General features: G+C 36.8%; 1 protein-coding gene across 7 annotated transcripts in view; it reads left to right on the top strand.

The window, feature by feature from the left end:
• The window catches only part of GREB1L (GREB1 like retinoic acid receptor coactivator), a 273,839-nt gene that overhangs the window by 125,654 nt on the left and 123,810 nt on the right, over positions 1–24,375 (top strand). For all 7 annotated transcript variants that reach the window (XM_084964308.1, XM_084964309.1, XM_084964312.1 and 4 more), the window contains exons 2-4: positions 5,875–5,982; positions 21,039–21,198; positions 21,414–21,611. In XM_084964308.1, coding sequence (XP_084820434.1) covers positions 21,042–21,198; positions 21,414–21,611 — 355 coding nt within the window. In that variant the 5' untranslated portion in view covers positions 5,875–5,982; positions 21,039–21,041. The remainder of the gene's footprint in view (positions 1–5,874; positions 5,983–21,038; positions 21,199–21,413; positions 21,612–24,375) is intronic.

A 24,375-nucleotide genomic window follows, 5' to 3' on the forward strand; every position in this document is an offset into this window, starting at 1 on the left:
AAATTTGTTTCAGTGAGTTTTTTTTTCAGCTCATTTTTTTTGGTTTATATATGCAGATAGAATTTTTTTGTTACTTCACACACATATCTGAGATTCATTGACCTGGTCATATACAATAAAGTCATTTGCTGTGCATGTTGGTTTTTTCATGATTTGTGGTGTTTGGAGCTCTGAAAGTGAAAAATATTTGCTAATGAATTATAAAATAGTCGTATATTTTTAATGGAAGAAAAATAATTTTTATTGATAAACATCTCCAAAAAATAAATAATTCTTTTACTTTAATTAACAAAAATTTGCACCGTATGTTTAGCTATCAGTCATATATTTAATTTTATTCTTTTAAACTTCTCTTAATTAATATTAGGTTTAAATGAAATACATTAATATCTGTGAAGTCTAAATTTATAAAGTTGTTGCAATAGCTTGAAAGTTTTCATCTTGTAAAACTAGAATAACTTAGTGGAATCATTCATGTAGGGCAAGTTGCTGATGTGGCATTCAAATGGAATTTATCAGAATCAATTAGAAAAACAAACTCCTCTCATTTATGAAAACAGAAAACAGTAACAGGTAGGGAAAAGGGTACATATATTTTTCATCTTCTTTGAACATATAAATATAATTTTGAAATTGAAAATTCATGCCTAGTGACAAAATAGTCTCCACTTTTAAGGAGTAGCCTCACTATTTCACATATGATAACTTCTGGAACCCGTAATTCAATTTAAATAACTGATGATGTTGTTCGGTGTTTATTTTACTAGAGGAAAATTGTGTGTGTGTGTATGTGATGACAGTTCTCGTAGGTATTTGATAAGAGGTGTAGAATGAATCAGTTGAGTCGTAGTGGTCTGATATCTGTTTTTAAGTTCTTTTTGACCCAGGAGTCTGTGACCTGTGAAATCTCCACATTTTTGGATTTGTTAAGATATTTTATAGTACGGAGATTTAAATTTACATGAACATTACTGCAAGAAGTTGGCTGATGTAGCCCAAAAGTTACATCCAGGTGTATATTGAAAAAGTTTAAGTTCTGACAGCAATCAACATGTGTGAGAAGAGGGAGGCTAATGCTAAGGAAGTTTCTTCTCCAGCTTATTACAGCAAAGAGAACCTGAAATTTAACCTGATATTTTCAATGTTCTAATTACCTCAGCAGCATTCCATGTTGTGAAAGCATTGCCAAGAAAATGTACTCAAATCTTGAGTTACAAACTGTTCTTACATTTGATTGGAAGGAACGTATGAGTTGTTTATAAGGTATTACAGATCCAAAGTGGCTCAAATGAAGGTCGAGACTTGGGGGAGGGTTCGAGTCAGGGAAGGGAAGCTTCCTAGACATTACAGCTCTGTCCAGAGGCCAAATGGGAGATAAATCACTGCTGGCCACCTCTCTTATTATTGAAATGGTTCAGCCCTGGGGTTTAACTGAAGGACTTACAGCGTTTTGAAGTGCAAATAGGATGGTGAAGGGTAAACCCTTTTAGGGCTTCATTTTGATGGATTTTTTTCCTGTGTGGATTTCTGGCACTGACTGTGATCTGGAAGAAGCCCTGAAAAAAGAAGTTTTGTTTTGTTTTTGATCAATCAGGCAATACGAACTTTCCACAGGGGTGTACTTTTCCTGCATGCAATATTGATCCTATTGTGTTTAAAAGTAGATATTTTAATTGAGTCTTTTTTTGAGTTTCTGCAATACAACTGTCATTTCAAGGTCATGTCTCTTTCCCAATATTAATGCCAAAGTTTTGGATCAGGAGTTTTTTCAGAGGATTACTTAAGGTCAGTGTGTTAAACAAAGTTGTCTAGTTAAAGATCAAGTCCATAGTAGAACAAATCTTTTATGTATTGATAAGCAGTCTATAATTAATTTTTCCCCAATGAGTTATATAATTGTATATATTCATTTCATTATTTTATGTGTTATATTTTTCCAGTATTAAAATAAAAACCAGAAATTCTGAGATTGTGAAGCATTCGTACTATTTTATTTGTACAGATACACTGAAGTGTTTGAGGAAATAAGGAAAACAAAAAATGTTTAAGAAAAAGATGTTGATTTACCAAGTTGAAAATTTTTCTTTTATCCTACAAATAATCCAAATGTAGGAGACAAAAAAGTATATTTTAAATTTTATGTTTTTCAAGTAAAATAGGGATGAAGAGTCATTAGTGACTCCAAAGAAAAATAATTGTATCTTAAGGGTTTTTTGTGCAAAATTTTAAAGAAAAATTGAAATATTTGTATTAAAGAAATAATGTCATTATAAATGACATTTCTTAAAATAAGGTTAACAGAACTTTTCTTGAGCATTTAGCTCTTTACTTTAGATTTAACAAAGATATTTGTTATCATTCACCCTGTTTGAAAATAACGTATTTATTTAGCTGCAGCAGAATTCTGTGTTGCTTGAGAGCTATTATAAAAACAGGTTGTTAATCTTCATAATTGACATTGATCACACAATGTTCTTAATTGCCCTCCAAGTCAGTTTTTGTTTTTCCATTCTTCTAAAATTTCTCTTACTGTATTTATCTAAATGTTGGTGTTAATTTAAAATTAAATTTAAATGCTAGAGTTTAAATTTGCTTTTTGCTGCATTAAGATTTTAAATAAGATACTTTAAAAAATAAAAACCAAAACCACAAAAACCTAGATGGCATCAAGCAGAGTCCCCTGCATCTACAGCATTCATGTCATTAGTTAGTTGCAGGGAGATATTAATATGACCTTTTCTTTGTTATTAAAAAAAAAGAGAGAGAGAGAGCTCTAGTTCTTCCCAGAATCATCTTGTTAACTATATCTTCAACCCAAGCTGGAGGTTGTCTTATGAATGAATGGTGAGGGTTTTTTTAATGAGCTGACATATTGTTGACATTGTATCACAGGTTGCTTTTTAATTTCTAATGTGTATTTAATTTGCAAAGCATGCATATGCGTTTCACAGCAGTAGAACCAAGCCAGCATTTCTGAGTCTAGATATTGCTTTATGCAGACAGGATGGGTCAGGCTTAAGGATGCTGTACAATGAATCTTAAATTTACTGAAACACATGTGAATGAATTTCACTTTGAATATTGTTGAATGAAAGAAGATACTCGAGAAAGCGCGCCCCCCTCCCCCCACCACAAGAACTTCTCTTGCCTCTTGGCAAGTGAATTGCCCCAATATAAAAGCGTTGAGGGGGGGGAAAGTGAGCCACAGAGTGAAAAGGCAATCCACAAATAATCACTCTTTTCTGCCTTTGATTGTGTCAGATTTTTTTTGTGTGTGTGGCAATTGTTTTCTTTTTCGCTTAGAAGAGGTTTATGGTCCAATGTCTGTCAAGTCAGCCCCTGTCTTAAGGTTGCAGTTGTATTTCTCTCTGGAGTTCCTAGAGGTGATGTTATCTTTTGTTCACTCAGCAGTGTGGTGGTTCCTGAGAGCATCTGTCACTTTAGGCATTACAAGATGGATGGGTCTCCAGTGAGCTGCTGGTTGAAGCAAATGGTGAAATTAAGAAAAGACAAGGGGTTTCAGGGTCTGCAGAGAGGACAGACAACAAGGAAATAACTGTTAGAAATCAAGAGTAAGCTGAGCAATAGAGGAAGAGAGAGCAAAGATGGATCAGATGTCCTTTTATAAACGTCTTGGAAATCAGAGTTTTGGGGTGGCTACTGTGATCTGAAGGGGACATCTGCATCATGGTAAACAATTCTGTGCTTTGGATTTTCGAAATATGTTTGGACATTTTTAAAAAGTGTGGGGAAAATGTTGGCAAATTATAATGATATGGAATGTTTTATATAAGGATTTTGCTATTTGGGGAAGTCTTAAAATGTGGTAAAGATTTAAAAATTCTTTAATCTGTAAAATTTTCTTTAGATATGTTTTTCTTTATGCTTTCCTTCCTCTTTTTTCTTTCCTTATAAACATTTGAGCATCAGTAGAAAATAAAATGTTTGAAAAGTTTAAGCTACATAACTAACATCCTTACTGTTTATTGAAGCTTCTTTGACATTTTTACAGGGGAATTCTGAAAATTCTATGTTCCCGTCCTAGGGAGGCTAGGGGCAGATATTATGTTAAGTAAGCTTCCGCTTAATTTAATAGGCTCTTTAATGAGAGAAATATAATCATTATCGATCTGTGAGAACAAGGTAGAGATTTTGTATCATGTTTAGAAATTCACTTTGTTGGTGAAAGTCAAAATTTGTGAATCTCAGCTGATACAAAGTCTCTCCTGTGGAAGAGAAGGAACAGGAAGCAGGTTAATTGAGGAGTAAGAAAGGGGAAGTGGGGGTGAGTATGTGGTTGAAAAAAAATGATTTTGTCAAACTTTTTGGCATTTGTCTATGAAAAAGACCATAGGTTGAAAGGCAAAGAAATTAAGATGATTAGAAGCTTTAAGCTATACAAATGGTGGAGTATCTTCCTTCTCTATGGGTGTAAATAATAGATGAAAGAGTAAGTGACAACAAAGGATCAGGTCGTTTAAGAGAATATGTGCAGCCTGAATAGGGGTCTGTGGCCCGGGGCCAAAGGTCTTAGCTTTGAGTGTAATTAGAAGAAAATACAAAAATGTCATTACTAGCAGGTGAAGTGTGCAGCACGTGGCCAAAAATTAGCAATTTTAGACTCTGGAGCTATTGGAATTGGATTACTGACTTTTTTTAAAAATCATTAAGGTCCTTGTGGAGTCATATAGTTTCATTGGCAGTAATGCAGTTTGACCTTGCTGACCATATGGGGTAATTTTGGTTTGGATGTTGGGAGCAAGACTCCTCTGATTTAGAAAAAGATGTCTATTTGGGGGTGAGTGGGTGAGAAAATACATGAGGTTGAAAATCTGTGTCTTGTATTTTTAATTATTCTTTTGCTTGAAGACATTTTTCTGACAGTAAAAGAGGTAGGGTATTTTTCTTTCAAAATCTAAAATGGTTCTTTTCTCTTTCCTCTCTTTCAAATTGGCATAAAAGGAGAATAAAATGAAAACTTTTTTAAGAAAATATATGTTAACATTATTTTAAACATTTTAGTGTCGTGAATATGCATTTTGAAATTAGTACATTCTTAGGAAAGTCCTCTTTTATTTTCTTTTTAGACACAGTAACAAAATAGAAATACTTCTAAGTTATGTATAAAAATAAATGACAATTCGTTTTTACTTGATGCTTTATGACTATATTTCCTTTCTTTTTCATGCAATAGTTTATATTGACCATCATGTAGTTAGCATAGAGAATAATATGCACACTGTAATTTTCAACCAGTTATATATAACTATAATTATTTAGTTTAATTTTTTTCTAGGAATACACTACTCAAAAGGGTAGGAAACACTAGCTCTTTTTAATTTTGCAGGCTTTCTTATTTGGATAATATTAAAGCATTCATTTGAAAAAGTAGAAAAGTAATTTTAATCAGTATTAGTTGTCTTAAATTTTTGATAGTTCTTTGAGAAGATAAATTTTGGTCAAGCACCAGAGATTATAAAACTCAAACTCCTTAGCATAAGAAAATTATCTTCCACTAATTTCATTCCCCCAAATAAAAATCATCTGGAGCTTAAGCATTATGGTGACACCTGTCCAAAATGCAGACTAAACAGATTTATTTAATTTACATTTAGTGGAGGGAAATCCTAAGAACAGAAATTATTTTTGAGTGTATAGAATAAAGAGTGATCATTTGGGGAGTATTTAAGAAGGAGGAGTATCTGTATTTGCCATTTATGATATATATGGAGTTGTGTAAGACTTGGATAATCCATTTCTAATTGGAATTTTTGTTGAATTGTAAATATTTAAATTACTGTTTTGTGGAATATAATGCATTTGGAAATTAATTCATGTCTTTACATATATATATTATTTTTTATGTTTTTGCAGGTACAAAAAAGCTTTAAACAAGTAAAATCTAGGCAACAGGCTCCCTGAAGTGTTGACAGCTCAACTTAATCATGAACGTGACTCAAAAATGTTAATAAATAAACCAAGGTATTGTACAATTATAATATGCCCCCTCTTCCAAAGTTTTCAAGATCAAAATAATTTTGGAATATATTTAGAATTTAAATAAAGCTGCTGTCTTTGGTAATTAAACTGGTTCCTCTACCTCCATTTCTTCTCTTCCTTGCTTTCCTCTCCCCTCCCCCATTCTCTCCATCAAAAACAAAAAAAAAAAAACCCAAAACACTTTCTCAGCTTTAAAGTTTGGTTTTTTTTTTTCCTTACAGCAGCCTCTGTGTTATATTTCCCGTATACCTAAATTAAGACAGTACGAATTCAGTTCTTGATTCTGCTTTGTTGATTGTTGTTTTATCTTTCAAGTTGTCTAATAAGAGAGACATCTAGATTATTGTCCTCTGCAGAAAAACCCAAACCATCTCTAATGATCACATATATTTAAACTTTTTTATCATATAATTAGGATCCTAAGATGTAGGTTTTAAAAGCTTTATAAACATTTTCTTTTTCTATTTTCGGAAGCCTTTTTATTTAGAAAAGAAAAAAGCCAATACTGTCTTCCCCCCCCACCGCCCTCCACCCCCATATCAAAGTAAATCAAAAGTTTGCTTAGAATGGAGAATTTAGGGATACTGTTTAAGGTAACTCTGGTTTCTCAGGGCATAACCCAAGACCAGCTCCCTCCTTTTGCAAGTTACAACGTGCCTAAATAGCCTGGCATTTCCAAGAGAGGCCAAAGATCTTTTCCTCTTTTATGACCCGTTGTATCCTTTTGAGGCCAAAAAGAACAAGAGGGTCATTGCCACTTCAGCCCTGTCCCTGTTTGTTCCTTCATAGCGACTACACAGATCTTGAAACCTAGTATTGGCTTAACATTTGGGCCTGGAACATCTGGAAAAGGGCCTGAGAGGGAGTGGAGGAGACCCGAGAGGGAGAACTGTTGCGTTTTGTTACACCAGGTGCTAGGAGGAAGCAGCATTCCCCTTTTTGATATGGGAGGCAAATTCTGCAGGCCCTGGAGTTAGGCTTCAACAATTGAAGAGGTCAAAGGACAGCTGAGTGGGGTCAGTGAGACACCATGGGGTGTATTTTGTTACTTAGTAAAAGGAGCAGCCTCCTAAAACCTTAAAGGATTCTCTTGAAAATCTGTGTTGTGAAAAGGTTTTATGAGTCTCATGGCAAAAACTCCTGATTTATCTAAGGAATGCTTGCTTTTGTCTAATGGAAGGATAATCCTTACCAAATGTTGGCAACTACTATAAGAGTCAATATAGGTCTGAAAGAACAGTTAGGGTTTGAGTATACTTTGCTTTCCAAAATGTTTATCGTTTCAATGCTTGTCTCTCAGTGAAGAATTTTACAGTGTTGAAATATCACCTTTTTCTTTCTTTGCAGCAAAATGTGGCAAAAATTTGGTGAGAGGTGGGGTAGGGGTGGGGTAAGGAATGAGCTTACATTAATTTTAAAATTATTTTAACAAGCTTTGACTGACTCTAAAGCAGGATATTATTAACTTTTAAAAACACCAAAACTTAACTCTAAAAAATTCTTTGAATTTATTTTTAACAAAAAAGGGGAATCAATGAAGTGCCATTTAGTCTTGGATTACAGAAGTTCTTTTTTTTTTTTTTTTTAATTTAGTCGTATGTCATAGAAGTGGGTATCAGTTGACGAAGAACCTTAAACCTGGGGCTTCCCCGACTGTGTTTCTTGTGCATTTTGTAGTAGTAAGAAGAAAATCAATGTCAGAGTCAAGAATAGAGAATAAGAAAAGCAAATAAAGAATTTTCTTTTTGAAAGAAAATGGAGACAGAGGGGAAATTTGCCTGTGGTAAGAGATCTTTGCCACACAACCCGTGACCTCAAGATACCACTTATGTGATTGAGGAGACTTTGGAAATGTATTGCTACCTGGCAGATAGGTAGCAAAAGGCAGAGGAATTTGGTGATATTTTGATGTTCAGTTTATACACTTTACACTTGTGTATAGAAGAGGAGTGTGTGTATTGCAACATGTATAGTAAGGGGGAAAGATAAAATGATGGCTAGTATAGAAGAGACTTTATTAAGCATTTACGTGCTAATTTCTAACTTTACAGTAAGTTGGAATTACATGTGTGTGTATGAATTTTTCCAATTCTTTTAAATAATTATCCATTTTAAAGCCACATATACCTAAATGTAAGGCTTAGCTGTGCAATATGCTCTGTGTCTATTTTCTCAAGGTTAAAGTGCCTTTCAACAACTAATTCAGAAACTTAAGTGTAGTGACTGATAATTGCCTAGAGAAAACCCACAGCTGTTTAAGTAGCATTGAAATTGTGGCAAAACTGACAAATACAATTAGCAACGTTAATAAGATAAGAAGATGGAAAGTCAGGGGCAGATGACACAGTGGAAAGATGAAGGTAGTAGGAGCAACACATCCGTTGAACAGAATGTTCATGGTGGCTTTGAATTGCCAGTGCTTTTTCTTTTAAGCTCAGCCCCTCTTTTACCAGCAGAAGGGTGTTTACAAATTAAATAATTCATATATGCATGTTCAATCCTACCTTATATCTGACTTTGAAAGAAGACAGCAGTAGCAGCTAAGAAAACCAGTCAGAATTTGCTGATTCTAAAGCAACGATTTTCTTTGCAGTGCCTCTTAAAAATCAATTTTAAATGTATTTCTATTTGACTGTAATTACTGTGAGGGGGAATTTCTTTACCCCTCTTTGCACCCTTATAATTCTTATGAGTCAACCACACACATTACAAAGGAGACCAAAGCCCTGTTTCTAGATTTAGTGACTCAGTATTACCAAAACAAAACAAAAAATCTGCAGGTCTTTAATGTGTTCTTACTAATTATATTGATCTGGTTAATATTCATAGCCTGCTTCCCAAACAGCTTCTTAGGAAAATTAAATGGGGATAGGGAAATAAGAAAAATTAGGCGAATATTATATGGAAAATGATTAAACATCTGTGTTCTTCCCATTATGGTTTTTAAAGCATCCAATGAAATTTGGAAAATTATCCTAGTATCTTTTGAAATTCTACTCTGCAAATGGGAAATTGGTTTTTGCCTCTGGTGTTTTATGCAGATTTTAATGATTGTCGTGATAAATCCCCATAAGTTTGTTCTTGGAAACCTTGGAGACTCTGAACTGAGTGTGGCAGTCTTGATGGATGTGGTAAGCCACACTTTGGAAGCATTTCTGGTTATTTAATGTTTTCTGTTCTGGATTATTGACTCTTCTCCCTGTTGAAAAATTGGTCTCTGGTGACATGGTAGAGGTCACACGTTTCCTATTATTGTTTTGCTTCTTTGATCTAACACAGGGATTGCCTCTGGTAATTATACTAGTTCCAGAGACTCTTGACGAGATGTGTTTATTTTACAGAAGAATTTCTGGTATTTCAAAGAAGAAAGTAAAAATTTCCAGTAGTAACTTGTAACTCCTTGTCACAAAGGAAAAATAGCATTGTCCTTTATCTTTTAATTATGATACTTTTAATATAATCATTATGAAATGTATTGGCATATTACAGGAATTATTTCTATAGCAACTTAAGACATATTGCATATCTTTAAATATATTGGTAAAAAATTTTAATTTTAGAGTAAACTTTCTAAGGTTAGGTTTTTATGTCAGTACTTAAAATACTTTTGGCTTCAGAAACTGTCAAAAGAGAGTCACCCAGATTTAAATGTAAAGAACTATTTAAAGAAGTTGGAAATTTTGTATTTTAATCTTTTTGCATTCTCTAAAGATTTTCAATAAGGAAAATGAATAAAAATGAAATAGAACACTTTTGTTTTGAATGCATCATTAATTTTGTCCTTTTTTTGGAATGTGCTTGAGAAGAGATAAAATCTCGTCAGACCTGTTTAATGTGAAATTGGATAAAACACAAAAAAGTTCAATATATTCTTTTTTTTTTTTTAACTCAACTACAGTTGTAAACAAAATATTTTGCCCCAAGCGATTTCAATTTAATGGAGTCAGACAAATACTAGACCCAACTAATTATAATTAAGAGCAACAAATATCAGTTTAAAAGAATAAATCAAATGCAAAACGAGCACAAAGGAGAGAACTGTGACCATGTGCTTGCAAGAACCATGTTTGATTTCTTGGCCTAGTAGGCATACATTATCTATCGGTGAATATTTTTTAACAGAGAAAGGGCCTGTAAGCAGTAATGCCTATAGCAAGTAATTTTCTTATACAAAGTCAAAGAATCTGATAGCTATAAGGGACAATAATGACTTGTATATTTGATTATAAAATGTCTTAATAAATGAAATGTATATACTACCAAATACCAGCTTTTGGAACTTTTACATTGAACGTCATTCGTTCCTAGAATAATGCCCCCAAATCTACTGCAGTGTCCAGCACATACAAGGAAGCGCATCTTACTATTCTTAGTATCTTCAACGTAGAACCAAGTTTTAAAAATAAAAGAAAAAAAACAGAGTTCCCATCGTGGCGCAGTGGTTAACTTATCCGACTAGGAACGATGAGGTTGTGGGTTTTATAGCAACCCACAACCTTGCTCAGTGGGTTAAGGATTTAGCGTTGCCGAGAGCTGCTCAGATCCCGAGTTGCTGTGGCGTAGGCCGGTGGCTACAGCACTGATTAGACCCCTAGCCTGGGAACCTCCATATGCCGAGGGAGCAGCCCTAGAAAAAAGGCAAAAAGACAAAAATAAATAAATAAATAAATAAACCTACATATCACCTCTAACATTTACTGCACATTTATTTTGAGCCAGGCACTACTCTAAAAACATTACATGTTTAGAAAACCTCATGGGAGTTCCCGTCGTGGCGCAGTGGTTAACGAATTCGACTAGGAACCATGAGGTTGCAGGTTCGGTCCCTGGCCTTGCTCAGTGGGTTAACGATCCGGCATTGCCGTGAGCTGTGGTGTAGGTTGCAGACGCGACTCGGATCCCGCGTTGCTGTGGCTCTGGCGTAGGCCAGTGGCTATAGCTCCGATTGGACCTAGCCTGGGAACCTCCATACGCCGCGGGAGCGGCCCAAAGAAATAGCAAAAAGACAAAAAAAAAAAAAAAAAGAAAAAAGAAAACCTCATGATATCGATTGTATTACCCCATTTTACACATGAGAGATTAAATAACTTGCCAGTATTGCACATGGTAGTGGGTGCAGGATTTGAATTAAAGTCATGTGACTCCAGAGCCTGTGTGCTTAATCACTTCAGTAGTTGGATATCTATAAATGCTGCCTGGCTGGGTGGATGATTGTTAAATTTTGGAAAGTGAGTCACAACATCTGTATAGAAAAAGATAACAAAACAAAAAACCAACAAGTTGGAGTTCCCGTCGTGGCACGGCAGACAGGAATCTGACTAGCATCCATGAGGACACAGGTTCAATTTCCGGCCTCGATCAGTGGGTTAAGGATCTGGCATTGCTGAGAGCTGTGGTATAGGTCGCCAGTGCGCCTTGGATCTGGAGTTGCTATGGCTGTGGTGTAGGCCAGCAGCCTTAGCTCCAATTTAACACCTAGACTGGGAACCTCAATATGCCTCAGGTGTGGCCTTAAAAAAACAAAACAAAACAAAACAAAAACTGACAAGTTATATGAAATTGTCTATGTACTGTTATGCCTGGCATTCGGTCAATCAATTGTGCCTTTTAAAAAAAATTCAAACCCGAAACAACCACACACACACAGATTGTATCATTTTCATTCTCACCTTTTTTTTCTTTTTTATCTTTCCTTCCCTCCTTCCTTCCCTCCCTCTTTTCTTCCTTCCTTTGTCCTCCCTCCCTCCCTTACTTTTTTTTTTTTTTTTTTTTTTGGCTTTTTGCTATTTCTTGGGCCGCTCCCACGGCATATGGAGGTTCCCAGGCTAGGGGTCCAATCGGAGCTGTAGCCACTGGCCTACACCAGAGCCACAGCAACTCGGGATCCGAGCCGCGTCTGCAACCTACACCACAGCTCACGGCAACGCCGGATCGTTAACCTCCTGAGCAAGGGCAGGGACCGAACCCGCAACCTCATGGTTCCCAGTCGGATTCGTTAACCACTGCGCCACGACGGGAACTCTTTTTTTTTTTTTTTTTTTTTTTTTAATTTTATGGCCACACCTCAGCATGTGGAAGTTCTTGGGCCAGGGATTGAATCCGAGACACAGCACGTGTGGCAATGCCAGATTCTTTAACCAACTGAGCTAGGCCAGAGACTGAACCCACGCCTCTGCAGTTAGGTTCTTAACCCACTGCACCAAAGCAAGAACTCCCTTTTTTTCTATTTTCAATAGCTTGGTTTAGTGAAGGAAAAAAACTAACATGGCCTTTTGAGTCTAAATTTGAATTCTAGTTCTGTCACAAACTTTGGCTCCTTTGCAGAAACTAGATCAGCCACTCTGTCCACCTGTCCCTCTTTCTGAATCTGTTTCCATGTGGTTTCATTTAACTTGGTCCTCCATCCCATAAATGAAAGTTTGCTTTAGAGTTTTGACTACATTCTTAAACCCTTTGGCAGAAATTCGTCCTAGGTGTTGTGTGTGCTTAATATCACCTCCCATGGGGAGGCACAGGGTGTCTCATTGCCTCACTTGTAGTGATTCTAAACTTTATCAGTGGTTCAGGAAGTGACAGCCTAATTCCTCCTCACTAACCTTTTATCATTTACTCTTCATTTACTCTTACTGCCTAAATGAATTTTGCATTAAGGGTTGCAAAGTAGTAGTTTTTTTGTTTTTTTTTTTTTTTTATGGCATATGGAGGTTCCCAGGCTAGGGGTCAAATTGGAGCTGCAGCTGCTGGCCTGCACCACAGCCACAGCAATGACAGATTCTAGCTGTGTCTGCTACCTACACCACAACTCACAACAATGCCAGATCCTTAACCCACTGAGCGAGGCCACAGATCAAACTGCATCCTCATGGATACTAGTAGGGTTCGTTACCTCTGAGCTACAAAGGGAAGTCCCTCTACATTTATTAATTGAAATTCTTCATGGAAAAAATAAAAACTCTCTCAAGAACCAGAACTGCTTAGTTTCTTTGAAGTACAGGAAGACCAGGATAAATGTTTCATTATTTCCATTCCCTTTTAGTAGCATTCAGTCAGGTGCTTGGTTTAGGGGTGTTTTTTTTTTTGAGGGGGGGGGTTGTTTTGTTTTGTTTTGTTTTGTTTCCCAAGAGGAGTTCTGTTTTTCCTCTTGAGAAGCAAAATTAATTTGTGAGTTTTAATATCTTATATATGCTTTGGTCCATTCCATTTATTCTCTTTTATGTTCAATTTCTCAAATTCTTGGCCCATGGGAACCCTTCATGTTGTTTTCTGTGTCTTTTGACATGACCCCTTCATCTCTGATGGCTTCTTTACTTTCTGGTACAAGGCTCATTGTGTGTACAGTCATCCCTCAATATCCAAGAAAGGATTGGTTCCACCATCTATCAGAGATACCAAAATCCACAATGCTCAAGTCTTATAGTCAGTCCTTAGTATCTGTGGTTCCACATTCACAAATTCAGCTAACCACCTAATGTGTAGTTCCTGATGTAGCATTTTGTGCCCCAGACCTGGAATTGGAGCCTTCAAGGAGTCTTGGTTCTTTTCAGTGGGAATGGTATTAGGAAACCACAGACCGAGTTCCCTTTCTGGCCCAGCAGGTTAAGAACCCAACATAGTGTCCATGAGGATGCAGGTTCAATTCCTGGCCTCCATAGTGGGTTAATGATCTGGCGTTGTCACAAGCTGTGATGTACACAGATGTCGCTTGGATCCAGTGTTGCTATGGCTGTGGCATAGGCAGCAGCTATAGCTCCGATTTGACCCCTAGCCTGGGAACTTCCATATACTGCAGGTGTGACCCTAAAAAAGAAAAAAGAAAAGAAACCACAGAGTATTGGGAAGTGCTTATTGTTATTGTTGTTGTTGCTTCTGGGACTTTTCAGTAGACAAATCTTGGAACTACAAATTTGAAACCTAAAAATTTATATATCCCTATCTAGCACAACTTAATTTGCTGTTAAAACCAGGCAGTTCTAGGGCAGTATCCCAGATACAGTTCTTTTTCTTTTAGCATATACAGTCCTCCCTGGGTATCCTCAGAGGATTGTTTCCAGGACCTCCCAGATATCAAAATCCCAGATTCTCAAGTCCCATAAAATGGGACTAGTACAGTTGGTCCTCCGTACCTGTGGGGTTCTGCATCCTCAGATTTAACCAACTGAGGACTGATTTTGAGGTTGGATGTAGAAACTCACACATATGAAGGCCAACTGTACATGATTTTTTTTTAAAAAAGTAGCAGTTTTCTTGTTCTTACTAGTCACAAACTATGATTAAGCCTTTTAAAAATATTTTTTTCTTATCATTTATCTTCTCCAAGTAGTTGGTTTTAAAAGTCAACTTTTATTAGTAACCCAAGTGCAGTACCTTGAAAATATTTATACTTGGTCAAAGGTCTTGTTGAGGGAGATGGTTGGACTAGTCCAAGTGTTTCAAACCTGGGGGAAAATATTTTGGAGTCTTATACTGGAAGGTGTAGTAAAAACACGAGATCTTAATGGAAGTTCTCAGTCTAAGCACTGGAATGAATTTTATTTCCTCTGGAATCCTGAAGTACCAGCAAGGTATGGGGGAGGGGAGTTCACTTCGAAGTTCTGTTGTTCTTGCCATCTTTTTGAGTAATAATTCCATTTTTATAGCTATCAATATTTTTAAAAATTGAAGTATAGTTGATTTACCATGCTGTGTTAATTTCTGCTATACAGCAAAGTGATTCAGTTATACAAACATATATATATATATATATATATATACACTTTTAAAAAATATCCTTTTCCATTACAGTTTATCACAGGACATTGAATATTGTTCTCTGTGCTATACGGTAGGAAGGATCTTGTTTATCCCCTCCATGTTTAATAGCTTATATCTGCTAACCCCAACCTCACATTCCATCCTTCTCCCAACCCCCTCCCTCCCCCTTGGCAAACACAAGTTTGTTTCTTATGTCTGTGAGTCTGTTTCTGTTTCGTAGGTAGGTTCTTTTGTGCCATTTTTTTGATTCCACATATAAGTGATATCATATCATGTTTGTCTTTCTCTTTTTGACTTACTTCATAATAAGTCTATTTTTAAAACTAGGAATAATCACAGAGTTAGAATTAGTTCAGTTGCTATATGATATTTTCCTTTTCATTTACTGTGTTATACTACAATATTGTTAACTACTTTAAAAATTGAAAGATACCACTAAGAAAAAAGAAAGATCATTTAAAAACAATGCCATCAATAAATAAACACTAACAGTTTATTGTATGTACTTTCTAGCTTTTTTTTCTTTTTTGCATCAATATTATCTTTACAAGAAAAATATATTTATTAAATTTCTGGTAAATCCATATCGAATTAATATCATAATCTTTTTCTTGTGACTTCTGCTTACCTAAATTGTCTTGCCATGGATAGAGGAGGGGAGTTGAAATAAATTGAGTTAACTTTTTTTTTTTTAGTTTTCTTTTTAGAGCTGCACCTGCAGCAGATGGAAGTTTCCAGGTTAGGGGTTGAATCAGAGCTGTATCTGCTGTAACAGCCACAGCAACACAGGATCCAAGCTGCATCTGTGATCTATACCACAGCTTGTGGCAATGCTGAATCTTTAACCTACTGAGGCCAGGGATCGAACCCGCATCCTCGTGGATACTAGTTGGGTTCTTAACCTGCTGAGCCACAACGGGAACTCCAAATTGTGTTAACTTTTTAATGGTAACAGATAGGGCAATATCTAAAATCTAGCACTTTTTTTTTTACACTGGTGTGAAAAGAAAGACAAAGGAAGATACATTTCTCAAATTCATTTCTTTTTATCGTTTGAGCTTTAGAAAACTTTCTCGTCTTTGCTAGATAAACTGTAATTTCTTTTAGAGAAGGGAAAATTGGAGGCAAATAGGAAAAATTGTATAAACATTCCTAATATTTTGGGCAGTTGATAATGTTTATGATTTCTAGATTTGCCGCATAATGAATTAATGAAACATGACTGCATATTCTAAAGTTAAGAACAATGGGGAGGAAAGGGTATTGTCAAGAGAATTCTCCAGATTAGGAGACATGATGCAAATTGATCTGATGCTCTGGAGTCTAGGGCAGATCTGTGCTTCCCCACCTGTATGTGTGCAGAGCTCACCCTCTGCATCCATGGGTTCTGCATCCAAGGATTCAGTCAACCTACCCACTTGCAGAGCCAACTGTACTAGTCTTTTCATATAAGGGACTTAAGCATTCACGGATTTTGGTATCCACCTGAGTCCTGGAACCCATTCTCCAGAGATTCTGAGGGGCAATGTAGTTATTCTTTGTGAAGTGATACACTCTGTCACCTTTACCTTTCATCTGACATTTACAGTGAGGCTTGGGGTTTTTTTTTAATTGAGAGGAGAGGTGGTGTTTTTTATTTGTTCCGATTTTTTAAGTTGTTGCTTGGTTTTGTGCCTGTTAGTCCCATATCCTACTTTAAAACTGCCTTGTCAGCCTTGTCTGGCAGCCGTGATATGTGTAGACAAGCAAACAAAAATCTTCTCTTTTTTTTTTTGTCTTTTTTGCCATTTCTTGGGCTGCTCCCTCGGCATATGGAGGTTCCCCAGGCTAGGGGTCAAATCGGAGCTGTAGCCGCCGGCCTATACCAGAGCCACAGCAACTCGGGATCCGAGCCATGTCTGCAACCTACACCACAGCTCACGGCAATGCCGGATCCTTAACCCACTGAGCAAGGCCAGGAATCGAACCCATAACCTTATGGTTCCTAGTCAGATTCATTAACCACTGAGCCACAGACGGGAACCCCCAAAAATCTTCTTTCTTAATTCTATTTATTTATTTATTTAGGCTTGGCAATTGAGTAGTATCCATTTACCCAATTAGGTTATTATTGTAGGTGTTTTAACAATGAAGGGCATCCATGATTAGATAGCCTGAGACAACTGCTGCTGTAGAAGACTGATTAGATTCCACTCCTGTCTTGGCCATTTCCTCATAGTATAACCTTGGGCAAGTTCCTTAACTTTTCTAGGCTTCAGTTCTCCTAAAAATGGGGGCAGTGATAGTACATTCCTGGTAATTAGTAAGTTCCCCATATTACTGTTTTATTATAATGGTTCAAAGAAGAATGTTCCCTTTCATATTTCTTGGCAATCATGATGATGATGACTGCTACTCCCATTACCACTAGACCATTACCAGCTATATCATCTGCCTGCTAGACACCTACCACGGTGCTATGTGCTTCACATATGACTGAACATTTGAAAAGTCAGAATATATATATATTCTGAAATCCAATCAATGCTTTAATGCTAAAAAGTCTTTGGGGGAATTAAGTACACAGGAGACAAGGAGAAGTTTTTCCTTTAACTACTGTACAACTAATTACTGCATTAATAATACAGTAATTATCAACCATGAAACCATTGACAAAAAGGGAATAAAAACATTACTGATCAAGTAGAAGCCTCCCTCAGTGCATATTGCTTCTCCTTTCTGTTTCAGCAGAAGAACTGAGGGGAGGCACCCCCTGTTTCCCCAGCTACTCTTCTCCTTACTGATCCAGTCCGGATTCCTAAAGCTACCAGTGATAGAGGTTCCCTGTTTTATTCCGCCCTCTTCTTTTGTCCGTCTTTCTGTAGAGAAGGGGAAAGGCTAGAAATGAAAGGCACCAAACCAGGCTGGTTTAATATTTTTAACTAGCATAATATTTATTTGATATATCTGTCGTATTGCTCCTTAAACTATGTATAAATGAAAGGGATTGAGCTTGTGCAATCTTCCACATATAATTGGGCACTCCTTTATTCAGCCAAAAAGATCTTTTAGAGAATGTAAGTTTTCAGTGATGAAAGAAAGATAACTTGGTGAGCAGGTAATATATTAAGAAGAGGCAAGATTTCCAGGCATTTAGTGATCTGGAGAAAGGCTAACCGTCCACTTTTGAAGTTATTCCATTATTTTCCATGGGTAAGAAATCCCATGGTTGACTGTGCTAGTTCTTGGTATTTTTCTCCCTTCAGTGAGGAAGAAAGTTGAAATGGCTATTGGATTTTAACTTATGCGTAAACTAGTAACACAGCATATTTCTCCTCCAATCTTTACCCCGTTCTGGTCATGTGTGGTTCTGTTGAAAATTAAATTGCTTTTTATTTTTGGCCATGTCCATAGCCATAGCATGCCTGGATTGAACCCATGCCACAGCAGTGACAATGCCAGAGCCTTAACTGCTAGGCCACCAGGGAACTCCAAAAATAAGTTGCTTTTGAGCTTTAAAAAAATTAAATGTTGGCGTTCCCGTCGTGGCTCAGTGGAAACGAATCTGACTAGCATCCATAAGGACTCAGGTCGATCCCTGGCCTTGCTCAGTGGGTAAAGGATCTGGTGTTGCTGCAGGCTGCGGCAGAGGTCGGAGATGTGGCTCAGATTCCCGAGTTGCTGTAGCTGTGGTGTAGGCCAGCAGCTACAGCTCACATTTGACCCCTAGCCTGGGAACCTCCATATGCCACAGGTGCGGCCCCCTCAAAATAAAGCCAAAAAAGGAAAAATTAAATGCTTATAGTTGTAGTGGTGGGGTTTGTAGATGCTTGGACAAAACTTGGTGTATCAGGAAAATTTCCTTTGACAGGCTTTGTTGATTTTCTTTCACTTATACCACTTTTAACTGAGTATTATATGTATGTATACCTTGGGGTATATATTTATTATAAGTAAGAACCTAGTAATTTATTTATTTTTAGTTTTAGTGGATATAATTGAAATATAATGTTGTATTAATCTTAGGCGTACACCATAATTATTTGACATATGACTAGGTTACAAAATGATTACAACAATTAAGGTAACATCCATCACCTCACATAGTTATAGAATGTTTTTTTCTTGTGAAGAGTAACCTGGTCATTTAGTTTTTTATTACCTACCAAGGGAAAGGTTGCCAAAATATGATTCCAGTTTTTCCTCCAAATCATAGGAATCTCTAACAAAACTTCGATAAATGAGACACTAATGGAAATCTCTGTATGCTATTCACTAATACCAGGAATCATGTAGGAAGCCTTCTTTTCTACATATAACGGCAGTCCAGGGCCACCAGAATCTCCTGTGGGGCTCATTGTGTGAATCTGGGAAACTTGAAAGGAGGGCTGTGATGTTCTCTGCATCGCCCCTTCTCTGCTCATGAGTCACCACCCCTGGATCTTGGCTCCCTTTTCCTGCTGAGCCTGATGAACACTCAGGTTCCTCTCAGCCTGTTCTCTACAGAGTCAGTCAGAGTTGGAGATACAGATGATATTTAATATCTATCCCCTCTCTTTGATGAGATAAGTGGGGCTAAGATATTCTCAAAATTGCCTTTTTTTTTTTTTTTTTTAGAACTGTACCTATGGCATATGGAAGTTTCCAGACTAGGGGTCCAATCGGAGCTATAGCTGCCAGCCTCCACCACAGCCACAGCAGTGTGGGATCCAAGCCACATCTGCAACCATAGCTCACAGCGACACCAGATCCTTAACCCACTGAGCAAGGCTGGGGATCAAACCCACATCCTTGTGGATATAGTTGGGTTCGTTACCGCTGAGCTACAATGGGAACTCCTCAAAACTGCCTTTCTTGAAATGAAATTTACCCAAGTTGAACCCATATCCTAGGAGTGCAGGGTTTGTTGTCTGAGTATTGAGTGCTGGGTCTGACCTTTACCAGCAGAGTAATAGTGAGCAAGTCACTTGGCTTCTCCAAGCATCAGGTTTTTTATCTGTGAAGTGGGAAGAGGTTAACTTGAGGAAAAGAGTTAAACAAAATAATTTTTAGAAAGTGCTTAATATACTGTCTACCCAACAGTTCTCAGACTTTTCATCTCATAAATGCTTTATACTGTTAAAAAAAATTAGGATTTTTTATGTGGATTATATTTATTAGAAATTAAAAATGAAGATAAATTTTAAATATTTATTTTATTAACTTAAAAATTAATAATAGGAGTTCTCTGGTGGCCTAGTGGTTAATGATTTGGCATTGTCACTGCTGTGGCTCAGGTTTGATCCCTAGCCCAGGAACTTTTGCATGGCTATGGTCACAAAAATTAACAACAAACCTATTACATATCCACATTAATAACATTTTAAGTAAAATGACTATGTTTCCTTTAAAAAGTTAGTGAAAATAGTAGTCTGTCTGCTTCTGCATTCAATCTGTTGCAATATCACACATCATATAGTCTCTGGAAATTCCACTATGAGTGTATGAGAAAATGAGAATGAAAAAGGGAAGTAATACCTGAGTAATACTTTGAAAAGAGTTTTGACCTTATGGACCCTAGAAAGGGTCTTGGGGACCTCAGATCATACTTGGAGAATTGTTGGTATGGCCAATACAATTAGTTATTATTGTAAAGATGATTGCTTCAAAATTTCTTGTTCTATACTTTCCTAAAGGGTCTCAAATAAGATTGTGATGAAGACTAAGCAAAAGAAATAACATTGTTTTTCAAATAAATACTGAAAATGCATGAACAAGTTCATTGAATTTTAAAAGGCTCGAATCTTGCTGTCAAGAATTTATCAAATATATTATCATAAAACTTTCATTTTTTTGTTCCAGAGAAGAATCATTTTGCTTCCTAGGGTATTAAGATATTAGTAGAGAGAAAAGTAATTCAATATTTACTCAGAAACCACTGCTGGTGTTCCTGTGGGGTTATGGCAGCCCACCAGTTGAAGAAGGTGTGGCTCCATTGTCACCATGCTGAGCTTCATGACTGACAGGTCAATCTTGATTTACTGGTTGGAGAACCTTGACTTAAAGCATTTATTACAGTTTGATTCTCCGATACAAGATCCCTTAAAGGGGCTTTTTGAAATGGGTTTGGACTGTAAAGACAAGAAGCAAAAGTGATAGAACAGATAAATTGATACGTTGTCTTAAGAAATATAGGTAAAGGTCATATAGTTCCTATCTTAAGATAGATGAATATAGTTATATCAGCTATACATGTGCTTTGCAGACGTATAGCCCTCTAATGATATCAATTTCTCCTTTCTCTCTTTTTCTTTTGGGGGGTGGTGTAGACCATGGGGAATTCATATGCTGGGCAGCTGAAATCTGCTCGATTTGAGGAAGCTCTTCACAACTCCATAGAAGCCTCTCTCAGATGTAGTAGTGTGGTGCCACGACCAATTTTTTCCCAGCTGTACCTGGACCCTGACCAGCATTCTTTCTCATCTGCAGGTAAGTTTCTCAATCCCACACGTTTCTAGACTCCTTTAAAAAGAAGGGGAATTCCAGATCTGGGGACCTGTGAAATAAGTGGGTTAAATGTTAGCTAATGCCAGTCTCCCTGTCCTCGGATATCTTTCAGAACTGCATTTTTCTTTGGGTTATTTTCCCACAAGCATCTTTTTTTTTTTTAAATTAAATTAGCTGTGATTTATTTGCTTACCCAGATGTCAAACCCAAAGTGGAGGATCTGGATAAAGATTTGGTACACCGCTACACTCAAAATGGAAGCCTGGATTTTTCTAACAATCTAACAGTTAATGAAATGGAAGATGACGAAGATGATGAAGAAATGTCTGATTCGAATAGCCCACCAATTCCCTATTCACAAAAACCTGCCCCAGAAGGGTCTTGCACTACAGATGGTGGGTTTCCGTTTTGGTGTTCTGTTTTGTTTGTTTTTTCTCTCCAGTTCCTCTAATATTGTCTGGCTAGTCTCCAGTCATTGCACAGGGTCCTCAAGGCTGGAAACCAGTAATTACAGAAAGGAATGAGGAATGATTATGCTCTCACTTGCATTATGGCCTGTGACTTCATAGCAGGTGTCTATTAAGAAAGACAAGCATTATCGCCCCATCTTATAGATGAAGAGACTGAGAATCTCTGAGATGGTATGTGGCAAAGGCAAGCCTAGACCTAGGTCAGGACTTTTTCAATGCTTCAGGTGCTTCCTGCAAGAATGCTACTATATTAGGAACGTTTCAAAAATGTTCTTCCTACTTCTTTCTGTCCAACTCTCAAGACAGGAACAGGAATATCAGGTGTTTTATGTTACCTTTCCATTTATTTCATCCAGTGTATTGTTATCTATAGGTAATTAAAATGAACATATTTTGATAATCCCATTTTATTTATCTCATCAACCTTCTCTTCTACCAAGGTATTAATGACACTTTTGAAATGAAAATCCTACATAAAATATTTTCAGCATTTAGTCGTCTTGGTAATGTAACAATGTAAATTATACTCTTTCCCCTCCATCTAGTGGTATACAGTGCTGTTTTCTGACCATCCTAGCCTGATGTCTAATTAGTTCATAATTTGATAGTTTATAGCTTGTCCATAGCTCTTTCAGCTTGGCTCATTCTAAGGTAGTTCTAAGAGTCTGCTCACTCAGAGGCAGAACATCCCTGAAATGTTCCTTATGAAAATGACAGTGAAATAGGGCAATGAAGTGCCTGGATTTGTTTTAGCATACCTCCTTTCCTTCGTGGGAAATCCTCTATTTACCTAAATCTTAAAGGAAGGTAAAGCTATTTTTAGAGGCAATTTAGATAAGCAGATACTTAACACCTGATGGGCTTCTGGGGGTTACCATTCAGATGTAAATTTTGGTTGCTAATTTCTTATGTAAATTATTGGAATAGTGTAGGTTCCTACCCTGCTGGGAGGCAGTTGATTGTCTAAAAGAGGCCACCAAATTTTAAGCCTCCCAATACTGCTTTGATTACTTTAGTTTGTGTTTACAGCTGTTTCAGTAAACTTTCCCTTCCCCCATTTAGATTACTCTGTAACCTTCAAGTTGGAGATAATTGGAGAATGCAAATCTGGTTCTGTGAAGTGAAAACCTTGGCTATTTTCTTAAGGGAATGCAGATGAAGTTTACAAAGTAGGACTCTGTACTGTGACTCCTCTTTAAAATCTTTTGCTTGAAAGAGGCTTGGTTTTAAAGCAGTATTTTAATATTACTCTCAGAAAAAGAAACTTGTTTAGGGGCAGGTTTGTCAAATAAATTGCTATCTGTGTGCCCAGTAATGTATCTTTCTTTCCTTGCATACAGTAAACAGGCTTATATCCTTCCTTCAGGTAGTCTTTTCCAGGTCTTCCAATAGCCTCTAGAAGAAAGACCCTATCTTTCTTTCAGAAGTAGTTTAGACGTCATTTATTTAATTTTATTTAATTATTTATTTTTGTCTTTTTTGGGCCACACCCACAGCATATGGAAGTTCCCAGGCCAGAGGTCTAATTGAAGATACAGCTGCCGGCCTACGCCACAGCCACAGATCTGAGCCGCGTCTGCAACATACACCACAGCTCAGGCAACGCCAATCTTACCCACTGAGCGAGCCCAAGGATTGAACTGCGTGCTCATGGATACTAGTCAGATCCGTTTCCACTGAGCCATGACGGGAACTCCAGAATTAGTTTAGATGTCATTTCAAATTAGCCCACAAGGGAGCAATAAGGTTTCTTTTCATTTCGTTTGAGGTTTTGAGACTTAATATTTGATCTTTATTGTATTTGTATTCTGACATATTTCTGATAGTGGGGGAATAGAACTTTGGATCCGCAGATTTTGAAATACACTTACATTTCATAGATTCTTTAGCTACTTCTTTACAGACACACAGCTTATTTTTAATCCTAAAAAAAAAAATCTATTTGTATAATGTGTTTTTTTCCTTAACTGGGAATCCCTGATGACACATTTTATATATAATTAGCTGCTCTGAATCCCAAGAATGAAGGTCTGGAGGAAACATACCAGATCCTTGGTAGGTGAGCATATTCTCAGAATAAGTGCAAACTGAATTTAGGAATTTTCCCTGATTTTGGAATTCTTTCTGGCCTTGGATCAATTTCTTCCAGATCCTGTTCCAGGACTCAGCCTTGCTTTCTCTTTCTCTCCTATTCTTTTTCCTCTTAATTAAATTGCCTCTATGGCTTATGTTAGTGACTAAATGGAAGACAAGAAGATAAAATAGGACATTTTAAAAATAGACTTTATTTTTTAAGAACAGTTTTAGATTTACAGAAAAATTGAGAAAATAGTATAGAGTTTCTATATATCCAAAAGTTTGCTATGTTGTTAACATATTATTAGTTATTTTAGTAATAACTAAAGTCCATAGTTTATTCAGGTTCTTTAACTTCTACTCAGTGTCCTCTTTCTGTTCCAGAATCCTATCCAGAATACTACATTAGATTTAGTTGTCATGTTTCTTTAGGCTCCTTTTGGCTATAAGAGTTTCTCAGACTTTCTGTCTTTTTTGGCCATGCCTATGGTATGAGGAAGTTCCTGGGCTGGGGATTGAACCCGCACCTCATACTGACCCTAGCCACTGCACTGACAACACCAGATCTCTTAACTCACTGTGCCACAGGGGAACTCCCAGACTTTCATTGTTT

Source organism: Sus scrofa, chromosome 6 (genome assembly GCF_054392235.1).
Source record: "Sus scrofa isolate SSC_HxYL_T2T_F1_AM1 chromosome 6, Sscrofa_HxYL_maternal_Yorkshire_Landrace_v2.0, whole genome shotgun sequence".
Taxonomy (NCBI): domain Eukaryota; kingdom Metazoa; phylum Chordata; class Mammalia; order Artiodactyla; family Suidae; genus Sus; species Sus scrofa.